General features: G+C 48.4%; 1 protein-coding gene across 4 annotated transcripts in view; it reads left to right on the top strand.

Moving 5' to 3' along the window:
* Nucleotides 1–1,424: 1,424 nt before the first annotated feature.
* The window catches only part of HIVEP1 (HIVEP zinc finger 1), a 136,296-nt gene continuing 124,475 nt past the window's right edge, over nucleotides 1,425–13,245 (top strand). Inside the window, exons 1-2 of one of the 4 annotated variants that reach the window (XM_046640033.1) lie at nucleotides 1,425–1,552; nucleotides 8,333–8,475. In XM_046640033.1, the coding sequence (XP_046495989.1) occupies nucleotides 8,436–8,475 (40 nt within the window). In that variant the 5' untranslated portion in view covers nucleotides 1,425–1,552; nucleotides 8,333–8,435. Of the gene's footprint in view, nucleotides 1,553–4,410; nucleotides 4,787–5,161; nucleotides 5,320–8,332; nucleotides 8,476–13,245 lie in introns of those variants that run through there. The other 3 variants (XM_046640032.1, XM_046640035.1, XM_046640031.1) reach the window with 3 other exon arrangements.

The raw sequence follows: 13,245 nt of genomic DNA, 5'->3' as shown, positions 1-13,245 counted from the left end.
CTTAAAAAGATCATTCTCAGTCCAGACGTCTCCCAATGACTACCAAGTGTTTGCAGTATCATGTCTTAATTCTCCTTCCTACTGTGGCTTGAGAAGGCTTTTCTCTGGTCGTCTGTTGCCTGCCCATTCCGTCTTCATAGCTCCTTCCTAGAGAACACAGCCTTCTCCTTTGCCCAAGACAGTCCAAGTGTATGTCTTTCATCTGGGCATAGTTATAAACAGCTTCTCTTTCATTCTCAAAAGTGTCCTGGCTTGGATGCTACACATATATGGCCACCTTACTTGTTTCACATTTGCTTCAACTTTCTGCTCTAGTCAGAAAAACCATCACATGCCGTTCACCTGCTCTCAACTTCAAGCTATTTCCCTTGCCTGGAATGCAGTTCTCACACCACTGCTAAATCATGACCTTTCTCTCCTTCAAAATCCTACTCAGAACTCTCCCTCAGGATGGAACTTTCTCTGATGATCCTGCCCTCCACGCAATCCAGAAAGCTCTCAGCGGTCATGTAAATAACTCTGTATAACTTTAATTGGCTCTGTTTATAAGCTGCTTCTTCTATCTTTTTTCCCTCTAGGTATTTTTCCATGTGTTTATCCTGTCTCCATTAATTTGTAAACTCCCAGAGGGCAAGGCCCCAACACAGGCTGGTGTTGGCATGAAGTGGATGAACAGGGTTGAAAGGCAGACAGTGCCTTGCCTCTTGATTACTAATCTATAAAAAAAGCATTCTGTGTTAGTGCTTTGTCTGTGATGGTCCTGAGACTGCTAATCCAATGTCAAAATAGATCCAGTTTCTGCTAGTGTCCACTTAACTAAGATAAAATCAGCGGTTACAAGCGTCCATAACAGGAGGGAGAGGGTGCGGGGAAATTCTGACCTATAAGAGTGGTATATGAAAGCCATGTTGTTGTGGGGTTTATTTTCTTCAGACATATATTCTGGTCTCTTCGAGGCTATAAGTCTATCTTAGAAGGGAAATGATATTACTTTCAAAACTGAGATCTGAAAAGGAAACGAAGCCTCAAAAAACACACAATCCCACCTTGTTCTAAGTTTGTGCAAGGAGTGGAGGGAAAATGAATCTAATTTGGAAGGCCTCCTTTTTCGTGTTTAACAGAAAATAACACACAGGCCAGCTCTCCAGGATTACTAGATAGGTGGGTTGTTCATTTCACTCCAGGTGACAAAGAAAAGGAAGCCAGTGCAAATGATCCTTTTTCACTGCGGGGGTAAGAAGTGGGAATCCTTTACCGTGACCACCTGCTTCCGTCTCTTCAAACCAGCACATAACGTGCCAAATATCCGTATATCATTCTCGGCGCTGAGCCCACGGTATAAAGCAACGTGCACTAGATAACATCAAAGCCCCAGGCAGGGGCCAGAAAAGGGGGGGGCAAAAGCAGCCGAGGGAATGAAGCGCCTCCCCCCTAGCATTTCCTCTCACGCCCACTTCCAACCTAGGACGCTTTTGGTTTCTGCTTTTGTTGTTTTTAAAATTAAAAGTTAAACCCAGGAAGCTTTGGATCAGACTTTTGCGTTGCAGTTCGGGTAAGTTTGCTCCGGGTTCTTTTGTCTGGCGTCTAGCTCGGGAAGAGCCTGGGCGTGGGGCAGAGTTGGCGGAGCGTGCGGGGAAGGTTTTGTCGCCAGGTCGCCCCGAGGAGGAGGGGATCCGGCCGGTGGACGGGAAAGCCCGGCGCGCGCGGAGGGCGGAGGGCGGAGGGCGGAGGGGAGGGCCGGGCGGCGGCGTGACCCGGCCGCCGGCGGGGAGGAACCTCCGGGATCTCCGCGTGGCGGTGGCGGTGGCGCTGCCGGGCCGCGCGCAGGGCGGAGGGCCCGGGCCGCGGGGCCGCGCCAGGGGGGAGCCCGAGCCGGGCCGGGCCGGGCGGCCGCGTGGGAACCCGGGCCGGAGACGCGCGGGCAGCGGTGGTGGCGCGGGTCTCGGTGGACGTGGCGGGCCGGCGGAGTCCCGCGACGAAGCCCCGGGGCGGACTTGCGTCCTCCCAAAACTGCTCAGCAGGGAAAATGTCTGTAGAGCCTGTCAGTGACACTGCCCTCACTTGAACCCCACTCCCCAAGGGGGGCTCCCAAAGCGTCCCACGGCCAGTGGGGATGCAGCCAGAGAGAAATGGGCCCCAGGAGCGCCCCCTCCTTTTTTTTTTCCTTTAGAGTACGGTCACCTCCTCCATTGTTCTACAATATTTGACAGTTCAAACTGCTGTTTACCATTCACATTTATCTTCTGGGTCAAAAAATTGTTTTTTTTCCACATTCCGTTTATCAGATACAATTTGAGAAACTGTATTTACTTTGCCACAAAACAAGCCGAAACCAGCTACGCTATAGGTTAGCTGGATTTCCCTGCATTCTGATAACAAGGAAGTTAGAACTGAAGACAGAAATAGGAAAAGAAATTGCATTTAGAAAATTCGAAAATAGAAAATAGGAAACTGTTCGGTATTGTATATGTTTCAAGGAAAAGTTTAACACTGATTTGCTGTTCAAGAAAGTTAAATTGTGAGTAGTCTAAGAAAAAAGTTCTTTAACGAATTGAAATGACAAAATTAATCTATGATAACTCCAAATTGCATGTCTCATTTGTTAAAAAGTTCACAGCAATGCCAAATTCCACATATACATTGTTCACAAAATGTGTTTGTTATGTTTGACAACTATTGGGTTAAAAATATATTCATTCAGTTAGCATTTTTGACTAAGCACGTGACACAAAGTGGAATTAATAATTGTCAAACTACCTTAATCTTTATCCTCTGACAGATTAGGTACACACACATTTAAATGCATGTTTATGTTTTCTATTCAAACACCCAGTTGGGAACCTACATTACATACTTTTTGTGATTGCAATCCATTAGCTGTCATTTCATGAAAGAGACGTAATTATATCACATCGAAAATTTTAAAAATTGCATCATTTTATTGCAAGGTTGAAAGCATAGTATGCTAAACATCACTTCAAATGTAGGCAGTTGTTGGATGATCTTTGCTCTGATGACCACATTTAGTTAATAGGCATATTCCCCCCTTTACATGCCGTTGTTTTGCCATTATTGGGTATTCCGTTTTCAATCATTCCCATTCTGGTGTGTTCAGCTTTCCTTTGCTCAAATGAGCTGGAGGTGGGGTTTCCTCAGGGGAGTTTTGGGGGTCAACCCTAGCAGGAAAAACTTAGATGTCTTTATGGAAGCCCCAGGGAACAAAACAACTCAAGTTGGCACAGATGGCCAGCGTAGCGGGTGTATGGTCGTTTAGCATTTTTATTCCTTAAAAGGGGAAAGCAGTTTGGTTTAATCTAAGAAATTTTTCTTCATCAAAATTTGTTTTACCTTATTCCTCCCAAATTGAGCGTTGATCCTTAAACCAATCACTTTTGCCTGCTTCTTGAGGTGTACATGTGGAATTTCTGAGCCCCAAACTTCTAACATTCTCTAGGTCTAACGCCAAAAACCTTCCTCGTTAGCTTGGTCCGGCCCCCCCTGATTTCTTTTCCATAGATTCCCACTCCTTGCTTCCTCTATCGCTTTCTAGCAGCCGGGGTCAACCTCTGGTTTATGGTAGCTACTCCCTCTTCCCCCTTTCTCTCCTCCCTGGCGTTCCAGGTGCCAGGTCAGCTGCCCAGCCCTGCAGCCCCCTGTCCTGACCCCAAAGACCCCGGCCCTTCCTGCCCCAAGCTGTCAGGCCGACAGGAAAGGGTTAACTGCGCTCGCAGCTCCGGCTCTGGGAACCACCAGCGAGCTTTGGAGGGCCTCTGGAATAACCTTGGCTTTCCTCAATCTTTTAATAGAACATCCGCCACCAAAAAGTGGTTTCAGTTCAGGGTTAATAATATGTCCCCTTCCACCCTGCAAACCGACACCCCGCCCCCCTCCCGAGTTTTTTTTAAGTTGTTTTTCAAAGTTAATGAGTTTCAAGTTTCACAATGACTTTCCCCTTCCCTCCACGCGTTGCTGAGGAAACCCCCTTGGGGTCCCCCCCTCCCTTCTCCCTTCCCCTCCTCCATGTGGCCCGGGCGAGGGGCGGGGCTGGGAGACCCCATGACGTCACCGGGCCGGCCCACATCCTGCTTTAGAAAGTAAAGAGACGGTAAAGAGAAACTACCGCCCCGCCCGTCCCCGCCCCTCTGCCCGGACCAACCGCCCCCAACTGCGCGACCCGGCCAGGCCTTCCCGAGGCCGCGTGACCGGCCGGGCCCGCCCCTCCGCCCCCGCCGGGCGCCAGTCCCCGAGCCGGCGCGACCCCGGCTCCCGCCCCTCGCGTCCCTAACCCCGCCCCTCCCCCCTCGGGCCGCGCCACCGCCTCCTTCCGCCCCCCCTCCCCCGTCCCTGCGGCGGCCGGGCGGGCGGAGCCGGGGGCGGGCGGCGGGGGGAGGCGCGGTCCGGGGCCCGCCCCGCCGGGGAGACCCGGGGCTCCGGGCTCCACACGAGCTCCAAGCCGGGACAGCCACCCTACCCTACCCGACCCGCACCCCAGGGCAGGGCTGGGCTGGCGGCTGCGCCTGTCCCGCTGGGCTTCCGCGCCCGGGGTGACCCCTGCCCCTCCCCCCGCCAAGCCCCCGCCCCAGTCCCCGCCGGGGGACGCCCCCTCCCCCGCCCGCGCGTCGCAGCCCGCGGCCTCCCCGCCTCCCGCCCCCGGGGATCCCCTGCCGCCCCGCCCACCCGCGGGAAAGCCTCCGACCTTCGCCCTCCCTCCCCCGCGCCGCCTGGCCCGCGCTCCTCCCGGCGCCCCTAAAGAAGCTAAACGTGCCCTACTCTGCCCCGGGGAGAGGTAAAGCCCGCGCCCGCCCTCCTTGGCCCCGGCCCCACGGCCCCGGGGCTGCCCGCCCAGCCTCGCCGTGGTGCGCGCCCCCGGCCTCGCCGCCCGGCCCCCGAACGCCCCCTCCCCGGCGGCGACGATCATGCCGCGGCCCCGGGCGCCGGCGAGCGCGGCCGCCTCCCCCTCCTGGCGCCTGCGGCCCCCGCCCGCGCGCCCCGCGCTCCCCCCCCGCCCCCCGGCCGGCTCCCCTGTTTAATATTTCAGCGCTGGGTGGTGTGAGTGCCAGTCGCCGGCCTTTAGTGTGGCTGCTGCCGGGCGGCGGCGGCGGGGAGGACGGACGGAGCCGGGGGACCGGGCGCAGCAGCGGGAGGTTATGTTTGTGTTTGGGGTTGTCAAGTGAAGGAGGGATTCCGGGCGCCGCCGCCGCCGCCGCCGCCGCCGCGCGCGGGGGTCGCGGAGCTTCCGAGCTGCGGCCGCCGCCATCAGCAGCGCAGCTCCAGGGCCGGCTGCAGCGGCAGCGGCTCCGCCGGGCGTCCTGGCAGCAGGTTCGGCGGGGGCGCTGCAGCTGGGAGGGCGGCGGGGAGCGGTGGGGGAGGGGGCAGGACCACATCCCCTCCGCGGGCGGGGGGCGTGCGGGCGCGCGTGTGTGTGTGTGCGTGTGTGTGCAACCGCCGACCTTGCAGAGGGGATGGCTGCGTGCGGGAGACACTTGCCACTTCTGGGCGCCCTCGCCGCGCGCGAGCGGCCCGGGCTGCGGTCCTGCGAACCGAGCAGGTACGGAGGGACCCAGCCTCCCCACCCGCGTTCCAGCCGCAGACGCATTTTGCAAGAGGGTGGGGGGTGAAGGAGACCAGGCCTCGGCTTCCCAACCTCCCGGCTTTGTGGCTTTCTCTTCCTTTCGTTCTTTGCTCGAAGTGCCTGTTTACTCCCAGCCACCTGGGTAGTTTCTTTCCGGGTTGGGAGTACGCGCCTGCAGCAGTTGGGAGGAGGGCGGTGGGTTTGGGCGCGGGTGGGCTCAGGCTCGCCTCGGGGTCGGGCTAGGGAAGGAGTTGCTGCTGGAGAGGGGAGGGGGCGGCGGCGGAGCTGGCGGCGAGGAGGAGTCTCAGGGCGGCCGCGCTCGCCTCATCTCGTCCTCCTCCTCCTGCGCTCCGCACCCACTCCGGGCTCCTTCCTGAGCTGGCACTTCCATTCCCCCCTCCTCCTGGCATGCGAAGCGCTTTGTTCAGTGCAGCGTTGCAGAGGGGTTTTCCCAGGCTCCGCCCTCCACATTCATTCATGTTTTTTCTCCTTGCAACTGTCTTTACGCTTTTTGATCGTGTCAGGTTTTTGCTCCAATGTAGTGTTTCTTTCTTTCCTGTAAAGGAACGGATTATCACTCGTCCTAGTCACTGCAGTGCTGCTGTCTTTGGAAATACTCACTTCCCTCCCACAAGGATTTAAACATGGGATGGACACCTAGGGACAGTGGGTAGGCAGTGAACGGAGTGGCAGAGAGCTGTTACTGATCGCGAATTTGCGTATACGTTTATGTTCCTGAGCTTATGGGATCACGTGATTGTATTACATTCGGAGTTCACGGTTTAAAAACTTTCAAATATCGTGACCGTTTAAAAGCTTTAAGTTTAACAAGGAATGTAGTTAAGCATTCATACAATTTACTTGGCTCTAGCGTCTAAATTCTCTATTGAATCAAGCTTCATGAATCGGATGGTGGGTGTCTTTAATGCAGGCAGTTGAGGAACGGTATCTTTTATAGATCATTTAGTGCAGTGCTAGATGAAGTACATAGTATTGAGCCATCATGCTTCATATTTTTCCCCATAGAATTAAAAAAATTGCAAATATGTTTGTGCAGTGCCTACATTTTACCATATCAGCGATAAAATACTGAAGTTAATTGTAACCTTTCCTTCTATTTCTTCTTTGCTATAATGAAACCATACATTATTAAAATCTCATACTGGGATGTTAGATGTAGTCTTTCTGACATAGGCTTTCTTAAGGAGAATTGATATTTGAGTATTTTTGTGTGCCAGGCAGTGGGTAAAGAGAACATCTATGTTGTTTCACTTTGTTCTCACAACAACCCTATGAGGTGGATACTATTTCCTAGTTTTACAGTTGGGAAATCTGATCTTCAGAGAGGTTAAGTACCTTGAAAAAGACCACACAGTAAGGGGTAGAGCCTGGTTTTGAACCCAGTCTGGTTTGACACCAAAACGTATAGTCATGATTTGTGGTGTACAGCCTCTTGAATCAAACCATGGGAGTAGGTATTATCTCCAGTGAGGAAATAAGCACTGAGAGTAACTGAGTCACTGGCACCACATGCCTTGGTTGCTGACCATGGACAGGTTAGTTAACCTCTCCCTGCCTTAATTTTCTTATGTATACAATGGATAAGCATTAGCTGCCTTACCAGTTATTATTGGGGTTAAATTAGGTCGTGTACGGAAGGTACGTAGGCACACAGTAGGTGCTCAGTAAGTATTCTCTTGTTCTGCGGTGCTGGATATAACCAAAGTTTTAAGCAAAGCATTCCTGTTCCATTCTTGTGTCTTTGCTTAGTCAGTAAATGTATTTCACGTTTAACACCATCGTAACAAGCATTGCTTATCAGCTTTATTGCAGGAAGTTAAAACTGAACTTTTAGCTCTAGGATCCTTGATGATCTTGTGGGAGAGGAGACTGAGGTACCTGATTTGGGGAGAGAAATGTTAGATTTTGGATTATTACCATCTTGGCATATTATGTTTCAGATCATTGTTTTTAAAATGTGTAAGTCAGGACAGACTAGGTTATGCTGCAGTAACAGGTAACTCCCAAACCTCAGTGATTTAAAACAACAAAAGTCTCTTGTCTATGCTACATGACCATGTTGGGTCAGCTGGAGCTCAACTCTGTGTTGTCAGACTCACTTTCTAAAATAGTGCCTATCCTGTGGCAGAGGGAAGAGAGCTCTGGAGGCTCTCACTGTGATAGCTAAATGCTCCAGCCCGGAAGCAATGTGGTTCTCCACTCACGGGTCATTAGCCAGAACTGGTCACACTTCTGGCTGAACACAGGGAGGCAGACAGTGCAGTCATACCATGAGCCTAGGAGGGAGAACAGGAATAATTGGGGAGCAGCCACAATAGCAACCACATGTGTTAACTGAGTTCCCTCACTAAAACAGATGAATGAGGCATGGTCCCTGTCCCCAAAGAGCTTATGAATGGGCAGACACGTAGTGTATACAGCATGACCCTTTTATAGCCTGATGTTCTACTTGAATTGTACCTGATGATGTTACTTTGAAACAGAGTTTAGTGAATTTTTTTCACTCTTCTATGATAAAGGTACAGTGATTTTTTTTTCTGTTTTCTTAATGGGAAAGCCCAGATATTGGCACAATAACCTGTCCTATGTTTAGTTAAAAGTTAGTAAGTTATCTTTTGCAGTGGTCTCCAGCTTGGTTACCTTTGTTGAGTTTAGGTTAGTACTGTGCGAAGCCATAACTTTTGAAATGTCTTTTTCCTTTGAAGGTAGTAAAATGTGATTTGTTTTTTTCTTTTTCAGCACACGGATTAATTGATGGATGTTAAGTTTATGGAGCTACGTTTCTGTGACCTGCTCTTCTTACAGTTTCTAAGAAGGAAAAGGGGCCCCTGAATCACAGAAGATGCCTCGAACTAAACAGATTCATCCCAGAAATCTACGAGGTAAGGCTCTGCATTAAACAGAAGGAAGTTTTACCATAAGTCTTAGAATAAAGTATCTCTTCAGTGACAGGAATGGCAGCTTGTTGGATGTTGACCGTGCTCCATGGTGAGCTCCAGGGGCGCTGGTTCCATTTCTCTTGTTCACTTCCACTTGCCCTGCCCAATTCGTCTCTCTCGTGAGATGCTTAATAAATATTTGTTGAATGAATTAATTAAATTTGACAAAATTACACTGCCTTCCCAACCATTTGATGTGAGTATTAAGGGCTAAGATTTCCTGTCTCTTAACAGGAGCCATATTTGGATCAAGGAATCTGAAATGAATGGTTGGATATTTTTTGCCAACTGGATCACCATGAATTATTTTTTTCATCCCTCTTCCATACTTCTCTTGAGATTTATTTTTGTACTATACTACACATTAGATTAACAGGAAGTGAAGAGAGTTGTAGTTGACATTTAGTGAGAACATTACTTGCAGAACTTGGAGGCAAACTGATCTATTTTGCAAGAGAAAAGCAATTGGTCAGAAATAAGAATATAATATACATTTCATACAAAGATGAAAAAAATGAGTGTTCTCCCCTTAACTGTGAAGAGATTTTTTAATATTAGAAAAGTAAGTTTATTTTAGTTATTGTTTTAAAAGATTTGTATTCTAAGGTGTTTTATCAACTGGGAATAGCAATTATCTTTTATATTTAACTTTAGTAGCTAAGAGTGTAGCAGTGTTAAGCAACGAACTGTTAAAGCAAATAATTCCAAACTGAGTAAAGTATCTTATGAAATATTGACAATTGCAGAAAAAAAATTCTCAAGCACGTGCAAGGTAAGAAATGACTTGAAAAATCCAACAGATTAATTGAAAATATTCCTTGGTGAAATAAATTGGGCCAGTCACCATAAGGTGATATTTGAAAATGTGGTCAATTTTATGGCCTGCTTCAATCTGAAAACAGTGTGTGTTTCCTGCCTAAAAGGGTACTAGAACTCTCTGCTGCATAGGTGGATGCCTCAGCCGGAGTTCAAATTGATGATTAGAATACCAGTGTGTAATGAGGTGAGGGTTTGGATGGGGAACATTAAGTGTTGTGTGTCAAAGTCTGATTTTTCAGTCATATAGGAAATGTTGGAAATTGACACTGTTTGCCTGTCTCCCTCACTAGAATCTGGGCTCCAAAAGTAGGCACTTTCTCTAACTATTATAAGCAGAGCCTCCATACCCGTGGGTGCCGAATGAGGCGGTCATGTGGAGTCCTGCGCCCAGGTTTTAGGATTCATCTGTCTAGAGGGTGCCCTGCCTCAGTATGCAAGGGCGGCCTAGGGGCGAACAGGTGCCCTCGCCCAGCTCAGTTCCTGGCAGCTAACAGGAGCCCAGATATTTGCTGAAGGAATGAATCCATGATTGATCTGAAAGGATTATTCATTAGGTCGTAAATATTAAACATTTTTCATATTTAAGATGCATACTTTATAATATTCTAGATAACATGGCTATCCAGAGAAATGCAGATTTTTAGGCCATAGACTTTTTTGCTTTCTGTAACAAATAAATGTACAGCTCCACAGATGTCCGTTGAATGCCTCCTTGTGCTGCTCTTCTGGGTGGTGGGGATAAAATGATGAGCAAACATGGACCCTGAAAGGAGTATACAGTTGAGGGCGGGAGATGGTTGGGTACGCATGTCACTGCGCCTGCAGTGAGGGGAGAGCAGAGGCCTGGAGACTGCACAGAGGTAAGGGATCAGATTATGTCCCGATTGTGTGTGGGGGGCGCGTTCTGGAGCGGGGCAGAGTGGGAAGGAAAGAGAAGAGAAGGTGACATCTGAGTTGGATTCTTAGGGATGAGAAATTACCCACGAAGCTGACAAGACAAGGGGAGTGCGTTTCCTCCTGGGGTAGGAGGTTGTGAAGTAACTTGGGAAATCCAGGCTTCTCTATTATTCTCTATTACTAGAGCCTCAGAAGTTCTCTTGGGGGAGGGGGAGGGGGTAGGGAGGAGGGAGGGGGAGAGAGAGACGACTGGAGTGGGAGAATTAGGAGGAATCAGATCGTGAAGGTCCATCAGGTGTGAGTCGAAGTTTAGTATGTAGATTTAAAAGTTTGGACAGGAAAACTTGCTTATTTTCTGAAATTAGGGTGTTTTTAAAGTTTTCTTAGATAACTTGACATATATTGAGTTCTGGCTCATCAGTGGAAATCTAGAAAGTTCAGCCACTGAAGAAAAGATCAGAGTGCATTAGCACAAGACAGCCTACTACAGCCATGTCAGCGGGACCTGCAGGCCCAGGCGAGGGGGCACTTTGAGGGGTGGCGGGGAGGTTCATGGAAGGGGTGGTATCTAAGCCAGTTAACTCGCTTAGCAGAGAAGCTGTCCAGTTGGGAAAACCAGAGTCAGCAAAGGTAGGAAGGCACAAAGAGGAGAAAGTGCTAAGGTGGAACACTTTGAATATTTCCACTTTCCTTCTAAACATGTATTTGAGGGTGCTATCCTGAGGCACAATTGGAGGGTTGAAGTAAGCGGGTAAACATTAGCTACTAAAATGTTTTTTTAGCATTTATTATGTATCTCCCTGTGACGGTGGGATGTCATGTTTATTTCGCTTACCTGTGACCCCTGCTTTGGTTGCAGAAGACCTGTCTCATAAAGTTAGCTACGAAGTGGGAGAGAGGAGCGCAGGAGACCAGAGAGGGAGTCCCAGCCTGGCTGGCTGTGATGAGCGTGTTGCTCGTGCTACTCATGCTGTCACATTACGGGTTTTCGTGAAGCACACGGGCACCTCTTTTTAGCCTTCTTTGGCAAATAGTCTGTGAAGTATTTGTCTAGTGTTTGGTAATTAAGTCAATAATAAAAGATTTATACTGTACTTAAATCTCAAATTGCATATTTGTTATGCTTCCATGGCAGTTTTAACTCTTAAAATATAATTTTTCTGTGATTTATTCTTGGCGCTTCAGCTGGGGTTGGTATAGTCCTGTGGATATGCGTAGCTGCAGGATAAACATAATGTAACTTTCTGGAATATGAATTTTGCTTGGGAAATATGTATACACGTGTGTGCGTATTCACGTATTAAAGTAACATTCAAGTGTAAAAAGTACAATGCAGGCTCTATCATGGAGAATACAAAATTGGGATGGGTTTAAATTAGCATGGGCAGGCTGTGCTCCCATAAGGAGGTGGAGTTTCTCTGATGTGAGAGGTTCTTTAGTGGAAAAGTGTGAGAAGAACTGATATGTTCAGGGCAGGACATGAATTTGGGGCATAACTGAGACAGAGTTAGACCTGGTGGGTGATCTCTACAGCTTATAGTGGTGGGTTTGTCGAATTCTAGTCTCCTCACCCTTGATCATATGAACCAGACAGAACTTTTGTCTTTGGTGCCATTTTGCACAATTCAGGTGGGTAGAGTTTCACACCGACATATCTTTTGAGGTTGAATAAGAATTTCTGAAGAGCAAGAAGCACTTGGTATTCAGAAGAAAGGCTTTGTGTGTTGTCCTCAGTTCCCTGAAGAAGGGCTCTTAGCCACTTTGTGGCAGTCCCCAGGGCCGCAGTTCCCATGCGTGGTCTTGATGAATGTGACAGCAGGGCCTCGCACCTTCCCCAGCAGCCGTTCCTTACTGATCACTGTCTCCATCCCCTTCCCAGATCTTTGCTTGGACTTAGCTAACATGGGATGGAGGAACTGGGGGCTTGGAGGGGTTCCATGTCATTCCTCTTAAGGTAAAGGGCTGTTTTTGTGCTATGCCTGTCATTATTGTGAATATGTGTTTCAATGCTTTGGAAAAAGAGAGAATAGATGTTACCTATTTTAGTTAAATTTGGGTCCAGGGTTTCAAAGACTCATCTACTCTAAGATTGGAAGTCAGTGTGGAAAATGCTAAATACTAACCTTTTCTAAAACATATTTTGAGAATTTGGTGTAGCTAGTTTTCCTTTTTATTGTTGAGTACATTTGGCTCTGAACACAAAAATAAGCGCTTTTTCCCTTCTGAGAGCCAGCTTTCTTAGAACGTGAGAAGTGAGAAGTAGCTCTTAGGAGGGTGAGCAGATGGTAGCCGAGATCGACACATGAGGTCAGAGTCCTGAGTTTGGCTAGGACAAACTTTCCACAGTAAGGCCTTCTTGTTCTCCTGGGTATCTGATGAATAGGCATTTGCCATTTCAGGAGCTGGGCATGCAAATCCAGCATTTCTGTGCTTGCTTTTCTTTCTGGAAAGTATCTCCCCCCCATCTCATTTCCGTTCTGTTTTCTTGTTCTGTGTGGGAAGTGTCTCTACCAAGAAGATTTCACTTCTTTGAGTTTTGTTTCCCTTTGCTCCTGTCTTCTCCCCCAGTCACCTCTCACTGCCCTCCATTGCTTGTGCTGCAGGTGCCTCCCTGTACTTTTGATGTTGCGTTGTCATTATTCTCCTGCAGACCTGTCATCCTAGCTGGATAGAAACTATATGTCTAAAGAGACTGCTTTAGTCATCTCTCTCTGCTCAACAAAAGAATATTTGTGTTAGCTTTTTAGAGGGTTAAAGATGATCTGCACTCATGAAATTTGTTTGCTTTTTTGAACCTTTATTAGCAAATGCTTCTTTTAATATTTGGTCGCCTCTGATTAAGAAACCTGTTATAATATAAAATTTTAATTGCCTGAACAGATAAACCCAGTAGTTATTAAATTTTGTTTTACGTGGGTTTTTGCCATAGGATTCCTAGAGTTTATCGCTTTAATACATTTAATTAATAAAATGATAAAGAGTTTGGCTTCCTACTAT

This window comes from Equus quagga, chromosome 15 (genome assembly GCF_021613505.1).
Source record: "Equus quagga isolate Etosha38 chromosome 15, UCLA_HA_Equagga_1.0, whole genome shotgun sequence".
Classification (NCBI taxonomy): Eukaryota; Metazoa; Chordata; class Mammalia; order Perissodactyla; family Equidae; genus Equus; species Equus quagga.
Note: the sequence above shows the minus strand (reverse complement) of the source record. Positions and strands in the feature narration are given on the sequence as shown.